Source organism: Tinamus guttatus, unplaced genomic scaffold, assembly GCF_059628265.1.
Source record: "Tinamus guttatus ecotype Peru unplaced genomic scaffold, ASM5962826v1 Tinamus_guttatus_pri_ptg000356l, whole genome shotgun sequence".
NCBI lineage: Eukaryota > Metazoa > Chordata > Aves > Tinamiformes > Tinamidae > Tinamus > Tinamus guttatus.
This window is the reverse complement of record NW_028288890.1, coordinates 1,106,207-1,131,174: the sequence shown is the minus strand read 5'-3', so window position 1 is coordinate 1,131,174 and position 24,968 is coordinate 1,106,207. Positions and strand designations below refer to the sequence as shown.

The 24,968-nt window shown below is 38.8% G+C and overlaps 2 protein-coding genes across 2 annotated transcripts; one reads left to right on the top strand and one right to left on the bottom strand.

Moving 5' to 3' along the window:
* Positions 1–1,254: 1,254 nt before the first annotated feature.
* Positions 1,255–14,529, top strand: NIPSNAP2 (nipsnap homolog 2). Its single transcript, XM_088530056.1, has 10 exons — positions 1,255–1,373; positions 4,925–5,064; positions 5,143–5,188; positions 7,993–8,087; positions 10,001–10,071; positions 10,478–10,618; positions 11,039–11,070; positions 12,285–12,379; positions 13,440–13,523; positions 14,330–14,529. Exons 1-10 carry the CDS (start codon positions 1,291–1,293, stop codon positions 14,392–14,394), a joined length of 852 nt encoding a protein of 283 aa, XP_088386182.1. The 5' UTR covers positions 1,255–1,290; the 3' UTR covers positions 14,395–14,529.
* A 4,473-nt stretch (positions 14,530–19,002) lies between these two features.
* PSPH (phosphoserine phosphatase) lies at positions 19,003–24,687 on the bottom strand. The gene is made up of 5 exons (XM_010227471.2): positions 24,420–24,687; positions 23,246–23,380; positions 21,494–21,639; positions 20,550–20,698; positions 19,003–19,182 (listed from the first exon to the last, which is right to left on the bottom strand). Exons 1-5 carry the CDS (start codon positions 24,638–24,640, stop codon positions 19,072–19,074), a joined length of 762 nt encoding a protein of 253 aa, XP_010225773.1. The 5' UTR covers positions 24,641–24,687; the 3' UTR covers positions 19,003–19,071.
* Between the last annotated feature and the right edge of the window lie 281 nt (positions 24,688–24,968).

Here is a 24,968-nt window from a genome sequence, read left to right as displayed (position 1 = left end):
GATTCGTGTACTTATTTTGGGAGAAAAAAGTGCTTCCTTTACAACTGAGTAACTTGCGCAAAGAGTATTCAGTTTGGGGAGAGCAGGACCTTTGAACTGCCATCAGGAAATAGGTAATGGGAATGCAAAGCTAAATGAAAGTAAATATACTTAGATTTAGTCTCATCAGAAGAGCTAATTAAAGCAATACATTAGAGGTACAGGTACTGATTTGCTGAATGCCGTAATATAAAACAGAAAGGCCATAGAGGTTAATGGTTAGATTACTTTATCCTGCTGCAGGTCTGGGGATCGGGTGTCTGGTTTTCCCAGATGTAAACTGAATGTGTGCTACTATTACAGCAGCCTTGTGTAGCTGACTTGGTTGGTTTTGTATTCGGATTTAAAGGGAATTTGAGTCAAAACAGCTTTTGAAGGGATGGAACCCTATCTTGAATGGAGGAGAGCAGGTATATCTTTGATATACCTGCTGTGAGGGACCCTGTGTAAAGAGCTATGTTTACTGATGTCATTGCTCTTTGCTTAAGATGGGAAACTGAACAAGGAATTTCTAAATAGAATTCCTGTGCTGATGACTTAAAGTTGAGGAGGGAACTGAACCACTCTTACATTAGTGTCATTAGTAGCCTCTCAGTTCTCTTTCACTGTCCTAGAAATGTTATTTCCCTTTTTCACATGCACAAAAGGGTAGTTTCAGCTGTCCTGCTGGCAAAGATTGAACTTTGGATTACTCTTTTTAGATTGTTCTTGTTGATCTGCCTGTGCTGAAATGGTTTATGCAGATTAATGGGTAGCTTCCACTGAAGTGGAAGAAAATTGGGGCTCCAATTCCCATTCCAATGTGTGGAACTTCATCTCTAGCTGAGAATGAGAGAAGAACCCTGTGTAGAACACTGCCCTGGGCAGCAGAAAACACACAAAAAATATAGGGATCCAAAATACAGGAGAAGGAATGTGTATAGAGAAGGAGGCTATCCAAGCAGTACAAGAAGCTGAGCCGAGTACTTGGGCTGCAAGAGAGTGTTCTATCAACTAAGCAACACAAGGGAGGAGTTTCCTGCATGTTCAATGAGTTGCATCTCCATCAAAACGGGATTTAACATCTAATTGCCGGATCGAAACGTGACCGAGGCCGCCTCACACCGGCCTCCCGGGGCGGGGCTGGTGGCAGAGCGGCGCATGCGCGCGGCGGCGCCTCGCAGCAGCGCGCCCCTAGCGGCCGGCGGCTGCGCAGTGGCGCCCCCCCGCCAAAGCCTCGGGCGGACGGCGGAGGGAGGCGGCCCGAGCAAGATGGCGGCGCGAGTGCTGCTGCGGCGGAGCGTGGCGGGAGCGGGCGCCGGGCCGCGCCTCCCGCCCGCCGGCCTGGCCCTCAGGTGAGCGCTGGGCCGAGGGGGCGGCCGCAGCCGCCCGCGTGTCCCCGCGGCCGCCCCCTTACTTTCCACCCGCCCCCGCTACCCCCGCGCCATCTCGCTCGGGCCCCGTTCCTCACTGGAAATGGCGCCCCGCTCCCCGCGGGAGGGCCCGGCCGCGGCGCTGCCCGCGCCGCCTCCCCCTCAAGGTCACGGGCCGCAAGGCCAGCCCTCTGCCCTGCCCCGCGCCCCCAGCGGGCCCTCGGCGAGGCTGCTGTGGGCCGACACCGCTCGTGTCTCGCGGGGCCGGCTGCGTGGGTGTCCCTGGTGCCCGGTGAGCGCTGCCGGGCCACGCGGCGCGGCCCTTCCTCCGGGTGTGCGTGTGCCTGTGTTCCCCGGCCTGCGTGTCAAGGCTCGCACAGGCGCTCTGCCTGTCGTGGTGCAGGTGTTCGCGCAGGTGTGCGGTGCCTCAAGGGCTCGCGCTCCCCACGAACGCGAAGACGCAGCCGTCAGCAAGGCCCGGAGGCCTGGGCACGCATAGGTGGCCCGTGGGTATAGGAGAAGCGGGCGCATGTTGTGTCCCCTGGGTGCTGGAAGTGCAGGAATGCTCGAGCTGGGACAGAGATACACCCGTTTTTTCCTCCCTCTTCTTAAAATGGGTGAAGCTGCTGTCTCGAAGGGGCAACAGCCCCTGTGCAAGGCAAAAGGGATGAACTCTGTAAGCAGCCGTTTGGAGTGGGAAGGGATGCTGTGCAGAATGTGTGTTATAAGGTTTTACATCCCTAGGTATTTTTCCTTGAAATAAACTTTTACTTTTGTTCAGACCACAAATTTAAAACTGTCAATTCATAGACAAGTTCTTCTTTTTTTTTTTCCTCTTCCAGGTAGACATGAGTTACTATAAAATATAAATATGTTACCTGATACCTCCCTATCCACCCAATTTATATTTTGTGCTAAAGCAGAAGTTAAGTGGGATAGAACAATTTTCAGCACATTTTTAGTCTTAACATAAGCAAACTGTCCAGTATTCCCATTTTGTATTTACAACTCAGTCTTTGCAGCATTGTGTCGGGTTCTGAGGGTGAAACTTATGAGAAATAGATCAGCCCGTCAATAGTCTATAGAAATTAAAAACAGAAAGGGTAAACTTAGGTTTTCAAAGCCATGATATCCATCTTTTGTTAGATGAGAATGTCACTGGAAGAGTTAGGGAACAACTATTTAAAATGCTTTTACTTTTTTTTTTTTCTCCCTAGTAATTAAGTATTGACTTTTTCTTCTACGTTTTGAAAAAACACAGAAGAGATGACAACACCTTTTTTGATATGTGGACTTACTTCACCCAATCACTTGCTGTTTCTCTGCACCATCCTCACAAATCCATTTCAACCGTTGTATCAGGTGCAACTAGAGGATCTGATTCTGAAAAAGCTACGTAATAAAAGCTAAGCCCATAGTTAAGTATTTGTAGGAGAAGAACCTCATAGCAAAGTCAAGCAGTGTCTTAGAAGATTTTGTGAAAACTGTCTTCTAAAAGTATTGTTCCCAGACAATAAAAAAAAGTGTGATGTGGTATTAATTCCATATAGCGTGTTTACATTCATTCTCTGCACATGTTTGTATTTACATTAACAACATTCACATAGTTTGCATCTGATATCTGCTCTGCCTGGAACATGTCTTATAATATTGTGGGGCATAATGGTAAGTTAGTTAAAAGTAAGTCCTCTGGGTGATGGAATATGCTGTTTTGTTTGCATAAAGGTGCACAAATTTGTAGATGATGCCTATAAATGGCAGTTGAAAAAAAAGTGTATTTAGCATTAGTGTGGCACTTCTCAGAGGATATAGTGATTAAAAACAGGGCCCTAGCACCCCAAGCAGGCAAGCTGCATGTTTAAAAAACTCCATCTGTTACCGTTCTTTTTTGTGCATAATTTATTAGGTGAGATTTGCCCTGTCCCCAGTTTGGCATCAGCTAGGGCAGTGTGTTCCTGTGGTGCCCGATGCAGTGGTGCCAACACAGTCACCTGGCCTCAGGGATGCATCTGCTCCAAGTGACTACATACCCTCCATTCTGCCAAGAGCCTCATCAGAGAATACTCTTTTAAATGCTTATTTTTGGGAAAGACTCTTCGGATTTCAGCATAGTAAACATGTGTGTATATTTGACTGGGGCCAAGGAAAATTTCATTTTCAGTTAATGCACCAGTAAGATATTTATCAGTCATTTCTTAATGTTGAAGGTCATCTCATCTGTCTTTTTTTTTCTTCTTTTTATTCCTTTACTGTTGAATATCGTTCCTTTCCATTCTGCTTTCTCAGTGTAAACCAGTTCTTTTATGCCTTTTCCAAACATTGGGACTAAAAAATTGACTGTTAAAAACAGACAGTTAATGAACTGGTTTTGTATAGTGTAGACAGGTATCTTTAAAAAAGTATTTTTCACAAAAGAGGCTGAGATTTTCTTTCTTTTTCTTCCTCAAACTTGATAATCTGAAGGCCAGCTTTATAGCTGGAGGTTGATGCCCGGCTTTCTAGATCTCCTGGGCAGAAATTAAGGGTGAGTGAGGGAAGAGTAGGTTTAAATCTCCAGCTATGATGCAGTATTTTTAGAATTTCTGAGATCCAGTAGGATCCCTATCACAAAAAAAAACCCACACCCTATTGCCTTTGAGTTCGGGGTCCCCTGTCATGCACTGCAGAGAATTAATTTAATAAGCTAATTTCTGGTAATTGAGTGAATTTCTGCCAATTGGAAAAAAGAAGAGTAATTCCTCTAACAGAGACCACAATTGTTAACTGTAATGGTTGGGTACTCTGTGGCTTAGAGAGAAGTGTATTACTTTGAAAAAGATGCTTGTAATAGCTCCATAAATAATCATTTGTTTTTTTTTTTAATATATGAAATCCTGTTTCAAAGTAGGGGGAAATGGACATTGTTCAAAGAAAGTGGATCTGTATCCCTACACAGTACAATTGCCACAAATTGGAATTAAAATATTGGCAGGCTGCTTATTTCCTGCCACTCATAATTTTTCCCAAATTAGGCTTTGGTTATACATTTCTTTCTCTTGAAAGATGTCTTGTTTAACTTTTCCTTTAACAACTGTGTTTAAGTAAACACAGGAACATATGGTACTTTCCTATTTACACTATACAAACCCTTCCTTATACACACTGTCATTTTGCTCTTTTTCACTCTTGGTTGTATACAGCAAGACAGATCCAGCTTCCTTGAGCAAGAACACTTGGTTAAAGACAAATAGGCAGGAAAAAGCAGCCATCATCTATTCCCTGGCATACTCACCAAGAATAAAAGTGGATAGTGTACGGTGAACTTTGCAGCTCTGTCTCACAATAAAAGGTTTTCAAAGGGTAAATCTCAGTGGGGAAAGAACTGCCTTTATGTTACTAGCAAGTAGATGGATTGAAAAATTTAGCAGCAGCCCTGTGTGTAACTCCATGTTATCACTCTGTTTGTATTAAACTTGATCTTGCTCATCTTTCCTGCGTTGTGGGCATTTTCAAGACACACTCAGTGACAGTGTAATGTACTTGTTAATGTGTAGGGGGCTGGTATCATCAGCTAGCAGACCTCGTGAAGACAGTTGGTTAAAATCGCTATTTGTTCGCAAAGTTGATCCAAGGAAAGATGCTCACTCCAACCTTCTAGCCAAAAGGGAGACCAGCAGTCTGTATAAACTACAGAGTGAGTGATCTTTTTATATTTAACATTCTCATTTCTTTATCCTGTTACTGCATTTCTCATCTCATGTTGTTGTTTCAGTTCACAATGTAAAACCAGAATGTCTAGATGCCTACAACAACCTTTGGTAAGTGTGGATGTTACATTTTCACATTTTAGACGTGTTGATTTGATCATAGGCCGTACCAAAAATTGACAGATACCATAGTTGTTAAGAGGGGAAGGGCAAAAATCTGCCTTTACTTATAGGCTACTATAGTAAATAGTGTTTGTTGTTGTTTTTGTTTTTTGTTTTGTTTTGAGGAAGATGGCATAGGTGTTTTACTCAGTTTACCCTCTGTCTCCCCTCTTGAAAGTGCCATTTTCTTAGCCTGCCACTTAGGCTGCTTTTGTGGAAGCGCAGGTGGAGTTTGCTGGGACACCTTTCTCCCATCTCCTGGCTGTCTTTCCATTGCTGCTCCATGTGGAGTATCCTAGCATGCCCGCCACCCCCCTCCAAAATGAGATACAGGGATTTGTTGGGGGTAGAAGAGGGATAATCATTGTCTGCATATAGAAAGAAAAGGGATAGTAAGTAAATCATAAGTCAAATCATGTGCCAGTATTAAATAAAAGTAAGATTTGGAAGAAATTTTAGCAGCCCTGGATTTGACTCTTATTCAGCTCTTCCACATATTCTTTCTACCATGTTACTGAGATTTACTCTTAAAGAGATATGCAAACCACTGCATGGGATCTTTGCGTTGGGGTAGTGTCCTCTGAAGGGAGTGGTGCTATATGGGGTTTCCAAAAAAGTTTCAGGTTTCAAAAAACACAAATAGTAATATTTTAAATTTACTAATCTGAAGAATAGATTGCTGAAATATTAATTCTGAACTCTCACTACTTTATAGCCAAACAACTGCTACTTTAAAGAACCAAATACTTTGCTTTGGAAATGTAATTAGCCTCGTGCTTCTAAACAGCACTGTCTCACTGACAGTGATCATGTTGTCAATTAAACGTTCTTAGCATAATGATATCCTACTGCAATTGAATTGTGGTGTATTGACTAGAACATCAGCTGGGCTGGAGGGTGGGTAAGAAGTTCACACCTCCAAATTTCTCAACTCTGTTATTGGTTCATTGTACAGCCATGAGCAGCTTGTCTGATACCTCTATGTCTTAACTTTGAAATGGGGATAACCAAAACTATGTTCCTTACTGTACAAATTTAGAAAATTTGCTAGAATCATTTCTGGACGCAAGTTATTTTTAATGTTCTTGTTTAAAAATATATATATACACACACAGAAATACAGTTAGTTTGAAGTTGAATCTCTGTTTAAAGGCTTAGTATGAACATGTCCAGTTACACAAAACAGAGAAGGACTTTTCAGCAGTATCTTGTGAGCTACTGAAATGCTGAGTGAGAGCAGAGGCTTTTATTTTCGAGGAAAAAGACACTAACAGAGAGAGATTCAGATAAAATATGTGGGATTTGATTTATTCTTTCCAAACCAAAGTATTGAGGGAAGGAGAAAACTTAAGAATGGAGTAATAAAAAGATTGAAGAACCTACAAACTTCTCTCATTCTTCCCCCTAAATTAAACATGAGGAAGTAAACTCCTTATTTTACATCAAATCAGAATAAGAATTAGCTGTTTTATAGTAATAAAGAAATAATGTAGTAAAGACTATTGTAAAAATAATTCATGAATTAATGGAGTTAAAGACTCCCTTATGAAGAATTAGGAACCAATGTTTTTTAAAAGGCAAAACAGTTCTGTTCATGTCTGTGAATTATCAGGTATTCTGATTGTTTTAAATTATATATGTGTGTGTGTATATATTATTTCAGCAAATTATATTTTAGGATTATTATGGTAATAGTTTTAGTGTTAAGGCTGCTTTTCTAGGATCTCATTATGCTTTGCAAAAATGAACTCATGGTTACTGAAAACATCCTTAGAGAGTCATTCTATCATATTATTTCCATTGTGTAACCAGAAATATTGAGGTACAAATTGGTAATGGGATTTGCTCAAGGTCATCCAGAAAGACAGTGGCAGAACCAAGAGGAAAATTCCTATATTCTGACTCCCAAGCACAAGACCAGCTTACTTCCTACTATTTCATATGAGGCAAAGACACTTTGCCTATGAGCCAAAATGATTAAGAGTAGTAATAATCAAAGGAAAATTATTAAAAGGCAAAGTTCAACCAGAGGAACAGACATACTCACAAAAGTGCAGTGCAGTGAAAACTGTTTTAACCGAGTCAACAATTGATAAACCCTAATTTCTTAATGTAGGTCACCTTTAAAGTTTGAAAAAATAGAAATATTAGAAATAGTTGTACAGAAATTTTGTTTTGGCAGTATTTTTAGGGCAGTTTCACTTTACTGGATGAACTGCTTCAAACTAGCTCTGCCCTCTGAACTGATAAAAGGTAGCAAGGCTGCATACTACAAAGTACAGTCATCATTTGCTCATATTCATATCCATCAAAATACTTGTTTTTATGCATCTGGCACAACAGAATTAATAGCATTGTAACTGGTACAAAAGACTGTGTTTTGCATCTTGAAAAAGATAAATTTTCTTTAGCAAGTGTAGGTAGGATGCACTTCCTCTGAGTGAGACATCCCAATACTTATTTTTCTTACGTATCAGATTAGGTGACATCACGTAATTTATTGCATCAAAAGAATTGTGCCATGCTGTGTATTTGTCATACAGTCTAAGAAATGGTCACAAAATAATTTTACGTAGTATTATAGCTGTCTCTTCCCTTGTGTAGCAGATTTGTGTATTTCAGCTTTCTCTTCTGAAAGTAGAACTTGTGAATTTTCGTACCATAATGATGAACCTGTGGTGATTTGTTATACATATCAACTGTAGCCTCCCTAAAGGAAATGCAATATAGTGTCTGTATTCCTTGTTTTCAAGTCAAGAGGTGCTGCCAAAGATTCATGAAGAAAAACACTACCCATGTGCACTGGTGGGGACTTGGAACACGTGGTACGGAGAGCAAGATCAGGCTGGTAGGAGATAGAAGTACAACAGAATTTAAACCATACAAGTGAAACGTGTGCTTGGCAGGTTTCTTCTCTTTAAATCATCTCTGTTGATAGTAAACCTTTAGCAATGTATACAGTGAGGATGTGTGTGCATCAGTTACTGGCAGTCTTTAACATTTACAGCGTTTGCTTTTTGTCTTGTTGAGTTTGACAGCAAAGCATTAATTCCTAAAATTTGTCCTATTGTTAAAACACTTTTGTGTCTTCCTTGTGATAGATTAACAGCTTTTGAAACCCCTTGTAAAATTCATTCCTATATTTTGCAAGTGCAGATTGTGTTCCTGAATATTTAGGCCAAAGCCTTACAAAGACAGATTAACTTACATTGGCTAGAATAAAAACTTTGCTCAGACTTTCACGCTGTAATTGCTCACTGATAATGAAATGCAAATCATTCACACCATCTGAAAAAGTGATTGCACTCTGACTTTGAAATAATTAAAACCTTCATTGGTGGAAAGTAAAGCATTTCTGTTCATGTTCATATAAAATACTGCCTAATCACCCAGAATGAAAATACATTGAACTGGAAATTACAGAAAAGCTACTACAGAAGTAACTACAAAGTGTCTAGTGTAGATAGAAAAAAAAACCCAAGACTATGGGAAATTTGTGGGAAGCCACAAATGTTGAGTGAACTGCTGATATTTGTTCTACAGAAAAAGCTCTCTTGTTAGAGCTTTGCTAATACTAAGGTTGTTGCTTCGCTATTGAAGTGTATACATTAATTTCTACTGCATTCATAGAACGTTGCAATATTGACTGTGAACAAATGTGAGGAAATAGCAGAGAAACAGAACATTGTCTGAGAAACAGTTCTTAAAAATTGAAAGGAAGTTGGGGAATGAAGGTAATTGAAATGAAAATATCTTAGCCAAGCCTCGTTTGTTGTTTTTGTAATGTGTTAACACAGACTGTATCTGGAATTGCATCAATAGCCTGCCTTGAAAATGCTATTGCAACTGTTCTAGCAGCCTAATAATGTAGACTAAGGGGTTTGGACTTACACAGTACTTGTGCCCAGGCTGGGTTAATAACTGGTTATATCAAATTTGTCCTGGGGATTAGCAGCAGCAGATACCCTGGATGAATCTGCTCTGATAATGAAGTGTCTTGCATTAGTCTCCAGTTTGCTTTCCTGGTAAAGGCACAAGACAGCGTTAACTTCTTTATATGCGAGGAAATAGATTTTGTGAGTCTTCAAGGAAAGGCTAGAAGGAGAATTGAAGATGAAATATTGTTGCCTTGCTATATTAAATGCTTGTCAATAAATCTTGTTATAGAAAATGCTTTGAAAAGCCTATCAAAAGTAGATACCTATTTTGAAATTATTTAGCAGGGAAAAGACTAGCAAATATAACAATTCTAGCATGCTTAGATATCTTTTGTTTTGCTTTTTAATTTTTTTTTACTTAAAAATAACATTTGCATCATATTTCATGCCTCTCAAATTATGTTATGCTCTTTTTGTTGAATAATTTATTAAACTAAACATTCTGTTGATCTGTTCCTCTCACATGAAATTGGTATAAAGCAGATCTTTGGTATTAAGTCAGTCTCTTAAGTTGAATCTCAATTTCAAGTACAGTTACCTAAATTCATCACATCTTATTAGCATGGCAACAAAAGTTCCTTTCAGAACTATTCCTTTTAGAGTACATTGCAAAATTCTCTAAGAAAACCTCTTCAAAATTCAAATGATTCCATTATTCTTAAAATGTAAAGTGCTTTCTTTAATGAAAATTCATGTTTGAACCTGTTACCAGGCTTCTATTTTTGTATGATTCTGTAATATGAAGGCTTTTTATACTGTGATATTCCATAGTTTTAGCACTATTATGCAACGTTTCTGAAGAAGCTTCTTTTTTACGTTTTAGTTCATCTCTGGAGGTATGAGGGAGGCTATCCAGCTCTCAATGAGGTCATGAGTAAACTCCGGCAAAATAAGGTAAAATGCAGAATTTCTTTTTTGATGCTTTTCTTAGAAATAGCTAATTTACTTAGAAGAGAACATAGAATAATCAGAGCAAAAAAATTGAGATTTGGTTACCTGTGTACTTGTGTATCTCATCATTTGCTGTACAACCTTAGTCTGCCTCTTTGGGAAAGGGATTATTCTCAAATTCAGAAAGATTGAGGATTGATATATGAATATTTTATGAAGTACTTGGAGATTGTTGGGTGTTGTGTAAGCAACGTCAGCAGAAAATTTCAAAGATGCTAGGGGAATCTAGATTTCTGTAAAATTAGAAGTATTTGGAAATCCAAATCCCCAAGATAGCATTGAAAACTCTCAACTGCTGTATGTTGCGGATACATAATATAAAGTTTGATAATGATCACCTTGTTTTAAGGAATTCACGGAATTTCGCAAAGAAAGAGGTAACATGCTTCTCTCTCGGAAGAATCAGCTATTGTTGGAGTTTAGTTTCTGGAATGAACCTGTTCCCAGGGAGGGGCCCAACATTTATGAACTAAGATCCTATCAACTTCGAGTAAGTTTCAATTTTTAATTTTTATTTTGTAGGCAAAATATAGTTTTAAAATATTCAAAACGTGTTTATACAATGTAGATGGAAAACAAGCCTCATCTTAAAAATCTGGTTCTTATCAAAGTTCATGGCAGAGTTGTTGATGTGTGGGATTGAAATATGAAGACAAGCTCTAACAGGATATCAAATATCTCCTACGAAGGACTGAATACTTTGTGTTTTGATATGAGATAACTTCAGGCAAATGACTTAAGAAGTACTACAGTGAATAAACATAGTAATTATACATTATTATAATATACTTATGTTTTGCAGGAAGCAATTTTGTTAATAAATAGTGTTTTCCATATGTAAATGTGAAAACTGTTGAAATATTTTAACTTTATTCCAACTGCAGTTTTAAGCATTCTTTTGCTTTTCCAGCCTGGAACAATGATTGAGTGGGGAAATTACTGGTAAGTTTTGCTTTACCACATGTGTTCTCTTATTTGAGAGATGTATGTTTGAAGATCTATAAAGTGGAAGTGACAGAAAGGTACCAAAGGATTTCAGTGCCCCAGTTAATGGCCTTCTGCTGTTCTTATGTAACTTGAAAATAATTGGGAAGAGGAAATTGGAAAGAGGAATTCTGTGTGCAAATAATACTGTGTGCTCTGGCTTGGCTTCCCTTTACATAACCCTTTTAAGTTTGATGTCATGTAGCAGAGACCTTGGTAATCTTTGTTTTCAGGAGACAGCAGTGCTCACGAAAGTGAGAAGGTTAATTTCTTAAGACTATATTGATCTTTCATCACTCCCATGCTGCTAAAAGCTGACCAACTTGGTTTAAATGGCCTAAATCTTAGCTCTGTTAATCTTAAAAAGTCAAACTTTTTCTTGGAAACTGTTGAGCATCATATTTGTATTTTAATATATAGGTTAAAAGCATTTAAGATGGTCTTCTCTTCAGTATATGCCTCTGATTTTGTCTTGTTTGTAAGTTTCTTTCAGTTTATATTCTGTAAATCCATGCAGTCCTAATAATTGATACTTAAATCATTTGGAATTTTTTAGATATGTAATTGTCACCAATATAATTTATTTCATTACTGTAATTTTCCAATAAATTAGATCTTCAATTTTTATAATACAGACATATCTGCAGTGATAGCAGTTCTGTTTTAGAAGATGCAACTAATTTATAGTTGAGAGATATTTAACACAGCAAATCATGTTGCATAGTACAGCTGCGAAACAAAAATGCATGTGAATAAAAACATTGCATTCACTGCCATGAAATCTGTGGTGAGTGAATGCTGCTAAGGGTGATATGATATATGATGGAAACTCAAGGATTTAGTTTTGGAAGAACCTGCTGTAAAAACATTCTGCCACTTTATACTGTTACAGCAATTTTCATTATACTGACTCTAGTGTGAAGAAACGAATACTAACATACACTCTAATGAAGCAGTAGGCCTCACCTCCAATTAACACATTCTAACAAGATATAGATTTTTAATTGCTAAGTGCAACAACATGCAACAAATCAATGTGTTATGGGTTTTTTAACATTTTTAGTTGCTGAAAAGTACTGCCAGTGCTGTTTAAACTCCACTTTCTCATGAATCATTATCTATTTCCTTCCCAGAAATCTTCTGTTTTTAAGTGTTGCTGTGATCTTTTGTAGGGCTCGGGCAATTCGTTTTCGTCAGGACGGTAATGAAGCAGTTGGAGGATTCTTCTCACAGATTGGACAGCTCTATATGGTTCATCACCTTTGGGGTAAATTTGTTTGCATTCCCTGCTTTTTTTCTCATTGAGTCAGCCTCTAATAGACTGTTGGCTTTGCATGGGACACAAGATTCTTACAAAAGGAAAAAAAATATATCTTAAGTGTCTTTCGACATCAACACTGTTGACTTTCCTTATTTTTATGTAGGCAACTTTATTTGCCAAATGGAAGCAAGCAAAAGTGAACATTTCTTGTCTTACATTGTTTCCATCAATACTTTCTCACAGTCCTTTCTTATTAGACACTACTCCTTGTTTGCCCTCAATAACATAAGCATGACAAATTATGTCCTGCCATCTCGTTTTATTCTGGCCAGATTCTTGCTGAAGGCAACTTCTTATAGTTGAGTTGCTAGCATCACACATACCACAGTTACAAGAGGAGAGTCAAGTATTTACTGACATTAGTACATTATGCTATTTTGGTTTTCTTTTCACATTAGGCTCCGCCAACATGCATCTGCTTTCCACACATTAGGAGCTTGTTGTCCAATACTTATTTAGGGGAAAAAAGTATTCTTATCTCCAGAATTCAGAATATTAGCTTTCAGCACTGAGAATCTCGTGTCCCCTGTATGGAACTATACTCTGTGGCAATATCTGTCTTGCCTGATTCTAATGCTCCAGGTTTAGGCTTCCTCGTGCTGCTATCTGTATTCATTGCTATCTTTAAAAACATGTAATCATCAGGAGGTGCATTAATTTATTGGTGGTATTAATTTATTGGTTTTGCAGAAATACTCATGGTCAGAGGTGGATGCTTCGCAGAGCACTGTTTGATGTCCCTTTGTCCCCCACCGCCTAAAATGCTCCAAGCATGCAATACTTAAAATAGTGCAGCATCTGCAAAGTCTGTTTTTCTCTCTTTCCCAGCTCCTTCCATTTGTGTTGCTTTTGAAGCTTTTGCTTTTTATGGAGAAGAACTTCAGACTCTTCTTCCTTCCCAATTTTTGGTGTTTCCCAGTTACATATTACAGTGCTTTTAAGGAGACTATTCATGTGTAGAAGGAAAAAGAGTTACCAACTTTGCCTTGTCATTTTCTCTCTCTAGCTTACAAAGATCTTCAAAGCAGAGAAGACATAAGGAATGCTGCATGGCATAAACCTGGCTGGGATGAACTAGTCTATTACACAGGTAACAGATTAACTTAATTAGAATGGTGGAGACAGACCCTTGTGTGTGTCGCTGCTTTTGTTCCTCAGTGCATGGCACACAATGCTAAAAAGTTTCGAATAGGGTGTATATCTGTAAGGAAAAGAGGGCCATTTTAGTTAGCTGTAAAATGAACTTTCCAAATGACTGCACAGTCTTCAGAGATCTTACCTAGTAGCTAAGATAAAGTGCTACATTAATAGTAAATGTTTATAAAAACGCTTATCCTGTAAGGGAGCAGATCTGTGAAATATTTAAGTTTGTATCCAAAAATTCAGGCAGTAAATGACATTTATTGTTATATTATTTTTTATCTCTAATACTTCATGACATGCTGGAACTTTAAAATACATTCCTTTGAAAAGGCAAATTAGACTTTGAGTCTATTAGACTTTGGAGCCAGAAGATCTTTGAGATCAAAGATGGCTCTCAAAACAAAACTGTCACAAAACTATGCTAATAATTTCAGATTTTGGTTAAATAAGATAGATTGCAAAGAAAGTACTCCAGAATAATTGTAAGATAGCTTTAATTATGGTGAAAAGGAACAGAAATATTTGTCTTCAAAAGCTGTTTTGGTTCAAAGGATCAAAGCAGATCTTATTAACAAAATCACTTGTTCTCAAAACTATTACGCTTCAGTTATGGGATTGTTGATGGTTATTGAAGTTTTGGCATGCTGTAGCTATGAGAGTGGTTTGAAGACAATAATACCTGTTCAAACTGAGTGTACAGAACTATTTATGATCTTCGTTAGTGAAATTAAAACCTATCTCAATTTTTTTCAGTGCCCCTTATTCAGGAAATGGAGTCCAGAATCATGATACCATTGAAGATTTCTCCGCTTCAGTAACGTCATTGATTTACTTGTGCCTACATAGATTAAAGTGACAAGTATTTGTCTTAAATTAATTTATGGTATACATTGTATATCATAGTCAGAAATATAAAAGTACTGTACTGAGCTTATAAAAGAGACCTCTTTTCTTCAGAATCTAACGACCTTTTTGTTCTTAGAAAAGAAATGTAGGACTGCAGTTTAAAAGTTTCTTAACTATAAATGAGTTCAGAGACAAGTTCCTTTGTGAGACAAGCTCCTCAGGTTAAATGTGACATACAGTGCTTGGTGTTTAAGGGCCCACTACTCAGTAACAGCCAAGGAAGAGGCATTGCAGTTGCTCTGGTCTTCATGCAACATTAAAGTGATGGTAGATTGAAAAGACAGAAAGTGAATGTCTGAAAATAGGACCTCTGAAGCCCCCAGTCAACTGCGATGTCTCTGAAATACACCCAGCTGTTTTGTGGGACTGAAATCAGTAAGTAGCTCTAACCTTGAAAGGAGGCAGTTATTAATTAAGGATAATCTGCCAGTCAGGTGATAGATTATGGGCAGCGACTAGTGCATTCCTTTTTGCAAGGACTCTGAAGTCTGTTGAAAGTAACCAAGCATTTGCCTAGATGTCTCCATCCGAAATTAATTTTGTGAAATTATTTACAGACTTTTTGAAAGTATGACTCACAGTGTACAAAGTGCTTGTCAACAAGTGGTTGTCTGAATGTTCTCCAGGCATTTGAGTTGAGTTATACATGTATTGCTAAAAAAAAATATAGACATCTAAGAAAAGGGGTTCTGTTTCATAAGCAATCATGCCTTCAGACATATGCTTGGTCAGGTGTTCCACTGACTATACGGTAGGTACTTATGAATTGCTGTGTGAAACCGGCGCATGTTGAGTCAGTAGAATTGGCATAAAGCAGTGTACCATTATGTCCAGTTCTATTTCGATTTCACTTTTAGACTAGAATATATCAACTCTTTTAATGTCTGCAATGATGTGAACATCCTGTAAGTGAAAGTAATAGTCTTTCTTCAAAGTGGCTACAAGAGTCTGTAACATACAGAATGTACAAATCAGTTACTGAATGTCCAGTTTGTACATTTCAGTGAGTGTTCAGCAAGAACATATCAGTGAATAAAATCCTTTTAATTTTCACATATTACTGGCACCCTATGTGTATTGCACCATCTGTGTTTTATATCATCTTGCATGGTGTTTATTACAAAAAAAATCTGAATAATTGCATAAAATATTTCAGCTAAATTAGCCAGTGTTACTTGCTGCGTGTCAAGGAAAGTGTTTCCCAATATTCTGCTGGGTTTCTCCACAATGAGTTTACAGTATTTCCCTAACATTTCAGTTTACTAAGTGCTCTAGTGCGCAATCTTCATTTGTATTTTATCTTGAACAAAATTGCCATTTGATCTCATTCTTGTCTGTTTTCATATTTTGTTCTTAATTGTTTATGTTGTCAACTGAGTAAGTTTATTATATTAGTTTAAAGTTCTCAGCTTAGCTTATAAAATGGGCTTATTATATCATTTAAGCTGTCCCTTCTTTAAATCAGCCACATGAATAGTGCTGTCTATAGTCCATCTTTTATAGTGCTGTCCATAGTCTAGCTGTCTATAGTCTATCTTTTTCTATACTTTTTGGACTACTGTTTAGCTGCAGAAAGGAAATGACAGACGACAGCATCAGCTTTCAGTCCTCCTTTCCTAGTATCCACACATGTTTCTAGTTTATAGAGAATTCTCCTGGTACCTTCTCCTTTGTTGTTAGCGATCCCAGTTGGAAATACAAGGCAAAAAACATTTCTGGAGTTGAAAGATTTCATGGTTTCTAATTGAATCTTGTTTCTTATCTTCAGCCATGAGCACTAAGAATTAAATCCAGTCAGGCAGAATCCTGATTTTAAGATCTATGGAGTTTTGTATGAATAAAAAAAATGTAAAGTATAACTGGCTGCTTTGCGGGGTAGCATCATCGTGGCACAAGTCCCTTCAGTCTTTGCATGCTGCCTGGGATCTGAACTGTGCATCCCGGGTAGTGCCGTTGAAATACTGCCTTAGGAATATGCCTCCCATCATTCAAGGCTGGCCTTTCCCTGCCATCATCAGAGAGACACTGTTCTTGTTATTTTACTTACAGATAACTATATAAAATCATAAGCCATGACACAGTAGATAGGTAAATACTGGCAACCCTTCCTTTTTACCCTTTGCCTGAGCCCTTTTTGAAGTTTATTTTCCCCTGCTGTGAACTATGATTTCCCCTCTCAATTTCCTGGCCAAGTTTCCCCTTTCCGTTGTTTAGCAAGACATCATCTTTTCCTTTGGTAGAAATCACAGAGCCCCGAACCGATGTCACTCTCTGGTGACTGGAAAGCAGGGAATGATGCCTGGAAGGGTATCTGCTAATACAGACTCACAGGAGGGTTGAGGTTGGAAGGACCTCTAGAGATCACCTAGTCCAACCCCCTGCTCCAGCCTTTGCTTGGCTGTGGTATGTTCACATAAATTGGTAGGTTGGCTTTAACACTGGAACTTCCCTCTCATGCTTTATTCCCTCTTATTTTTTTTCTATCTTCAGCTCAGACAAACAAAGGAAAGGGACTTAAAAAAAAAAAAAAAAGTCAGACCTAAAGAGCTCTTGTGAACCCTTGGCGCGATGCCGTGTTTCCATAGCAGTCACACTGACCGAAGTCGCTGTGGTGAATGTTAACATCTCTCTAGCACAAAGCCTCACGCATAGGCTTTTCGCTGTTGCATTAGTGAAATTAGATACACTTAAAATATGCCTCCGTTTTTGCAGGATCAGGGCTCAGAGCTATCCAATTAGCTGGATGTTAAAAAAAAATATTGGCCTTTTAATTCAATGGAAAGTTGCAGCAAACAGAAACACTTGCTCTGTAACTTTGGAGTTTCATCTTGGAGGAGAGCAGCAAAACACTGAAGGAGAATAGAAAGGGTTTACACTTGTTCTGCTTATACAGTGTTAAACAAAAGCTTTATTGTACATGAGCTGCCTTGGAGCTGGCTGAGATTTTTCTCAGGAAGAATTTAAAGGAGATCATGTTAAATACTAAGAGTCCTGGTGAACAGTCTGCCACCTGGTTCCACAAAGCTTTTTAGCCTCTGTGTAAGGATGCTGTTCGTCTGCCTCCATTTCTCTAAGAACCCATGAAAAGTTTTTTGGTTCAAATTTATTTTCTTCTATTCACTTTACTACTTTAGAATTTAAATATTTTTATGCTGGTGTACTTTCAAGAAATCATTATTGTCTCTGCTTTTGCAAAAAAAAAAAATTAGATGGCATCCTTCAGAACTGCCATTCATCTCTATGTGTGATAAGACAGATCATGTCTGTTGTTCAGTCGTTCTCCTGTAATGGTGACAAGTTCCGTAGATGGTAAAAAGTGGAAGAGGTGGTATAAATTCTGATGTTAGTAAAGCTTTCTATATTATCTCAGGTGACTTGCTTTTAAGTCTGAGTGATAAAAGTCTTGATTGAAGTGCATGTTCCTTCCGCAAAGCTGGTTAAAAAGACACTCTCAGAAGCGTTTGACTTGCTGTCAAAAGAGGCAGCATTTAGACAGTGCCGTGTAAGGTCTCTCTTGCATCAGATAGTGCAGCCACAAAAGGGAAACCATTAAAAAACAAGAGTTTGTTAGTTGGAGCTCAGGGAAATACTTGTTTAGAACAGGTTAGACATATTTCTGGCACAGACAGTCTAGGGGTAATTGACCCACACTTGAGGCAAAGAAAGTGTTTCCCAATGTTTTCTTAATCGGTCGACCATCTGTTTGTAAAGATAGATGAATCAGCTTCTATCGAGTTACAGGTTGACAGGGCAGGAATTGTTAAATAAATAGAACACCTAAGTAAATAGTCCGGCTTTTATTTTTTTTCCAAAAATCACAGTTTTGGAGTTACTCGCAGTTATTTTGCTGAGATATTGGAAGCACCATATCACTAGCTTTCAAATATGCTTCTTGGATTCTGATGAACATGGAATATATCTGAGCTTTGCACCCACTTCCTATCTTTGAGGCTATAGGTTGAGTAACAGGGATGTTGAGAAACATGAGAACATGTTAGGTTCTCCTTTAGCCCTGTTTTAGTGAAAGCAGAGATGCTAAGTAATAAGGAAAAATATTCTTCCTACCTGTCTGAACAATTCCAAAGAATTCTGAGATTCTTTGGAGAAGCAAGTACTTACTTTTTTTTTCCTTTTTTTTTTTTACTTTGTAAGATTCTATGGTTATTATTTATAGTTGTTATATTATTGTTATTGGTTACACAAACTTATTTCTTTTGGTCCCCTTACTCTTCTTCTACTACCTAAAATAAATATGGGTATTAGCTTCAGTGATTTTGAAGCACTAAGTATCTATTAATAATACATTAATGGATTAGTCCCTGGGTTAATAACTTATTGATATATTCCTGTCTTGGGTGAATAATCAACTGACCTCTTCCACCTTGAAAAAGATGTTTTAAAAACCTAGCACTTCCATTACATAATATTTCAGTAGCATGGGAACATTTGCATCTTGAGTTCCAGGTCAGAAAGAGAAGATTATTATCACCCCAAATCATTTAAAAAATACAGAACACAACTTTGCAAACAAATATATGTTTAATTGAATTGTATTTATAGTTGTTAAATATATTATTTTACTGTATAATTTATCGTTCTTCCAGTTCCTTTAGTAGTTCATCAAAGTGAGTAATGTACCATTTAGCTTTCTCCTTTACTTGCTTCCTGATTACATTCCCTCCAAATCCAATGAAGCAGTCCTAGCAAAAAAGAAAGAATGGGCATATATATTACTGCAGTCCTGTATAAGAAATGGAGCTTTTGAGTAATTAAGTTTGTTTTTAAGATTGAACTTCAAAATTATGGCATTCATCCACTGCCAGAGAAATGTATTTTATTTTGCAGGTTTATTTTTCACGTTTATTACCCAGAACTTCATTAGCACTCAATTTTGCACTACTTTGACTATTGAAGTTCTGTTCCAGTCAAAAAGTTGCACCTCAGGACCTTGCAACATCGAGATTGTTCAGATCCAAGACTTTGCTGAAAATCTGATGTAACTGTGATGCAACATAAATCCTCAATATTCCAGAATGAGTTAACATCTGAACATCCATGCAACATCTCAATTATCCCTATACTGTTTATCTTATCCCTGTTTACCTTATTTGATAGATACCAGAAGCAAACATTAACCATGTCTTCAATCATTAACCGGGAACAATCATCATTTCCAGATTTTAGAAAACCAGCTGCAGTGAAAGTGCAGCGTTTAAAATTTCCACTGCTTGCTTTCTGCCTTCAGGTAGAAAGCATTAAGCAAATATTAAGCTGTATTGGTGGTGCACGTGCTTAATGCCAAGGGATTTGCTGTCATAACACACCCGCGGTCACCCTTAGCACTTGCTGCTGTACATTTCCATGCAACAGGATATCTGTCCTCCAGCACGGGCAAAGCAGTGCCCCTGGAGTACTCCATATGGACAAAGGCACCAAATATAGGGTGGAATTCAGCACTCTCGCTCTTTGAAATGACCTTTCTATATCTTTCTATTAATTATTTTCAGTTATTCCACCCTGCCAGGGCTGCCATCTCTGCAGTGAGATGAACCGTCTTGCTGTGCTGCTGTCGAGTGGGCAGGCACCAAATCTGTGCAGGGCCTTTGTGCTAGAAGCACCATGTATCAATGCTCAGAACTGGGATCTTGGTACTTTAAGACCACTGAGCAGAAAAAAAAAAGCCTTTAAAGTGCGTGCATAAGGAAAGGCAGACAGGCAACGATAACAGCTTAATGTGAAACTGTTTGCCAGAACGATTGCAAATATGTAAGAATCTGGTATGTAGAGAATGCCAAGGTATCTGGCTGCTCTGTGAATTGTACAAAGAGAGAGCAAGAGCATATTTGTGGGGATAACTGAGAACGAATGCATAAGAGAAAGACAAATGGCCAATATCCTCGTTTTATCTTGAGATGATGTTACTGGTCCCTGTCAGCTGGCTCAGATCTGTTTGGGTTGCTGAAAGTGCTAAAGATCTTCCTTGAAATCCTAAGGAGTGTTCAAAGAGCCTTTTTTCTTTTTTTTTTTTTTCTTTGCTTAGAGGGAATTCTGATTCTTTAATACTTACAGCAGGTGGACAGGCTTCCATGTCTGTAGCTCCGTCTCCAATCATAACTACGTTTTTAAAGTGGAACTGTTCCTTCAGATGAGTAATGACTTTTCCTTTCCCGCCTGATTCAGCTGTTGGTTGTGTCTCATCAAACCCTGCGTACTCTCCTAGAACACAGCGGAAGGGTAATTCAAACGTGTGTAACTACTGCAGAGGATTTATAGTAAAACCCAGGTACTGGGAATGGTATCAACAAACACCTTGGAAATGAAGAAACAGATGCCTACAGTCTTTTCTTCAGAATACAGCTAATTACATTCAGTCATGTAAGCACATTCTAGTGAACTAATTAGAAGGTAATAAAAATGAGGATTTTGCCTAAGTCATCGGTGGAGGTACTTTCAAAAAGCTTAAGTGCTAATGTAGAAATAGAAACCCCATATGTGCAGCATTACAAATCCATTGCCAGACATTCTGGTCTAAACCTGTCAAAAGCAGCGCCCAATATAATGTATAAAAATATACAAAACATTAGGAAAGAAACAAGTTCACTAGACAAAGTGTTGTCCAGAGTTGTACAAAAGTTAAGTCCCTTGCTCCCCGTGCATTCCTCAGTCACTGAAACTAATGTTTGCCTTTAAAAGCATATTAACATAATAAACTCTTTAACCATGAAAGAGCAGGAGAAAATTAATCTTTGCTGTCAGCACTGTCATACTTAGAACTTTCTGGCACAGCGGGCAATTAGGAAGTGTATTTCATATGTCTGGAAAGTGATCTGAGCTCACGTTTTTGGGGACTTGCAATTTCCCTACCTAGAACTAGCTGTATGGGTAACTAAGTGATGTGGTCTGGACATCCCCAGATCCTGTCTGACTTGGCCACTGTAGTTTGATATCTGACTTCAGTTTGAACTCAAAAAATGACATTAACAGAGAAAAGAGCCAGTTGATGAATCTCACCATTAAAGTAGAACTTGAGCCTGTTGGCGAAGACGTTTGCGGTTGGAATGTTTAGCTGCAAGGCCACGTGCTCCACGATGCTCTGAAACCCCCCGGAGACCAAGAAGACCTGGACCCCTCGCTGATGAAGCCTGTTCACCAGCTCCCTGGGAAGAAAGAGTCACGAGGCGTGAGTGAGGTGAGCTGAGGGGTGAACGAGGCTAAAAGACACCTTGCCTAACCAAGGCTGCCCTTATTTTGCACTACTCTGGTTTCCTTGGGATGTCAGCTGCTGTCCAGCTCCATCCTGTGCTGCCTGAAGCTCTTCCTTTCCTTTGCTTGCACAGGCAGTACAGTTTGCTGGGAAAGAGCTTAAGAAAAGCATCCTATATCCAAAGATAAATAGGTGCTTCGTTGCTCAGAAGCAAGTGCGCGCTAGAAATGTTTTATGTCTTCATCTTGTTCACATTATTTCCCTGGAACAAATGACAGGATCCAGTTCCGATTTTTTTTTCCTTCTGAAATTAGGTATAAAATAAGCCAGAAAATGAATCTGTAATGTAGAAGCCATAAAGAATGTAAGGAAGATACAACCACTGCATCAAATTACAAAAGTGGGCTGGAATGTTTGCAAAATGCAGAAATTGTCTAACTCTGAGATGGATCCCTGAAGACACTGGACAGCAATAATATCTTTAGAAGATGGCAGTAGCAACAGAAAAGTAATCATGGAAGGAAAACTGAAAAATTTTCAGACCTAGTTAATGTCCATGAGACTTGAAGGTACTCAGAAGTTTTACAGGATTTGGCTCTATGGTCAGAAACATGGACATGCAGCAAAGCTAAGTAGTAGCAATTAAAGCAGAAATGCTAAATACTAAGAAACAAAGGTGGAGGCTTAAAGCAGGCTACACATAGGAGGAGAAAGAAAGGGAAGGAATGAAAAGGAAAATCATGTGATTCTGAACAAGGAAACAGTGTCCCCTTTGTAGTTCCACAGAAAAAGCTGAGTGTGTGCTTCATTTCAAGGAGAAAATGTAAGCAACTATATAAGAATATAAGAGAAAATCTAAGTTCCAAGAACTGCCGTCTGAACTCAAAATATGGAACTAGAACTGGCTGGATTTCATAGTGAAGTTACAATTTTCAATTCTTTGAAACAACTTGAATGGGAAAAAATATATTTTCAGTTGAAATAGCTAATGCTTATTGCAAATGCAAAGATGAACAAATACATAAGGATATATGTGCACATCTGTGCATATGTATATATAACATGTGTGGGTGTATTTCCCCTTAATGATTTTGAGCACTTTTTTAGTGACTTCAGTACAGAATGGGTAGCACAGTTCAGCAGTATGAAGGCCCACAGGAGTGCAGGAGATGGGTTCTGTAACTGCAGAACAAACCAACCCAAGCCTGGATATTAAACTGCCCGGTTTTATTAGCCTTGGAGAAATCGCTTTTGAATGTGATTGACCAGATTATTTTCCATGCCCATTCCATCTTTGAGCTGGAATGTGAGCTTGCCAGCATCAATGGCAGTTAATACGTAAGATTATTTTCTGCTACATGGATGCTTATCTACTTAGTGTGTGCTCAGACCATTGTAAGCTCCTGACTTGAGCTTCGTATGCAGCATAAAAATCAAGTAGGAAGAGATTCTAAACCAGCTCCTGTCTCACGGCCTCACTAATGCCAAAGAGCTTTTGTCTATTTATACCATGTAGGTGTGGAAAGCTTTTTCATTAGATCATTTGAAATTCCTCTTACCTTATTCCTGGTGTTAGCTGAGGTGGGTGATCAGATATTAATTTTTGCACTTGCTCATAAGAAGGACGTATGAGACCTAGCCGTGCTGTGAGAGCTGCCTTGAATGTCACGGTACCACCCATAGCTCTGCGGGTCCTGAATCGTGATCCAAACAAAACAAATCAGTGACATTTAAGAAGCTGTGGCTTCTCTCAAGAACTGCTAGTTGAAGAGGAATACCAAGGAACTAGTTAAGACCCTACAGGTTCTAGGTTACACCGTATCTATGTTGTGCAGGAGATTAGCGATCTGAGAAGGCTGGTGGCAACTGCTTGCAGGAGAGTTACAAGGTGAGGGAGATTGAAGTTATCCACCTTAGATCCTAATCACAAATCCCCCTTAAACTACAGGCAAAGATCCAGATTTAATTGGATCTTTTTAAATCCAGATTTAATAATGTAGTTCAGGTCCAGTTCTAGTGAATGCAAAAAGGGACAATGCTCTTTTATGATATTTTCAAGTTAGTTGACCAGTATTATGGGAAAAAATAAAGAGACTAGAAATGTGAATACATTTATGTAATCTAACCAAGATTACATTACTGAGGCCCGGGACCAGTAGTACTTGTTTGCCTACGGTCTGTCAGGTATTTTGGACTCAGACTGCTGTCTTTCTTAAGACAGTCGCTGCATTTAAGAACCAACAAGACAAAAGAAAACTGCTTCCTTCCCGCTGTGAGTCTGCCTGAGCCAGTGGGACCAGGATTTCTAACCTGCAGGCTAGACAATGTTCTGTCAAGTTAATGGAATTTTTGCTACTAGTTTCAACGGAAACAAAGCCAGCCTGAAACAGCTGTAAGCAGATTTGTCCCCTCCCATCTCATAAGAGATCAGGTTTTGCTAGTGCTCTGCCAAGTTTGATGACAAGGCCTGATCTTAGCCTATCAAATACATTTATTTCCCAGTATTGATTTCAGTATAATTTTGTTCAAGAGCTCTACAATGCGAAGCAGTAAGTTACTTTATTATTCATTAATGCTACATATTATTCCTAAAATCCCTTTTAATCTATAATGATCTCCCAAAACACTGAGCTGAACTAAATCTCGTTTTAAATCTATTACCACAGATTAACCTTATCCACGATTATTTTTTATTACTGTCCATATGCAGTAAACAGTGAGAGAGATACATACATCTCTGCCACGGCGTCTCCAACTCCGCAGAACTTTGCAAGCTCATCGATGCCTTCTTCCCTGATGACGGTGCTGTCCACGTCGAAGCACACCGCGTCGGCGTTGCGGAAGATCTCCTTCAGCTCCAGGAGAGACGCCATCCTTCTAGGAACCTTTTTACTGTAAGGGGATAAGATAAAGTCTCTCTGTGAGCCACAGTACTGCACTCCGTCCTGAGCCATTGTAGTGGCTGATCTGATCCTTGCAAGAAAGGCTGAGCACAGCCCACGCGCCAGTTTTTATCGAGGGGACTTGGCGGTGGTGGTCTGGCTCAGGCACTGATTTGCTCTCTGCTCTTGCTGCCTCCTTATGTCCCATTTACGTTACAGGGGGGCAGTGGAGCTCGGTTCAGCTGCTGATTTGCTCTCTGCAAGCTCGGCCCAGTGATGTTCACGTGGGGTTCAAGGCTGCAGGACTTGGCATTCGCTGAACCAACTACCCAACTGCCAGCTCTGGTCAGAACTTGCAATTCCCTGTCTTGTCTTGCCCTCACAGCTCCAGTGGATCTTG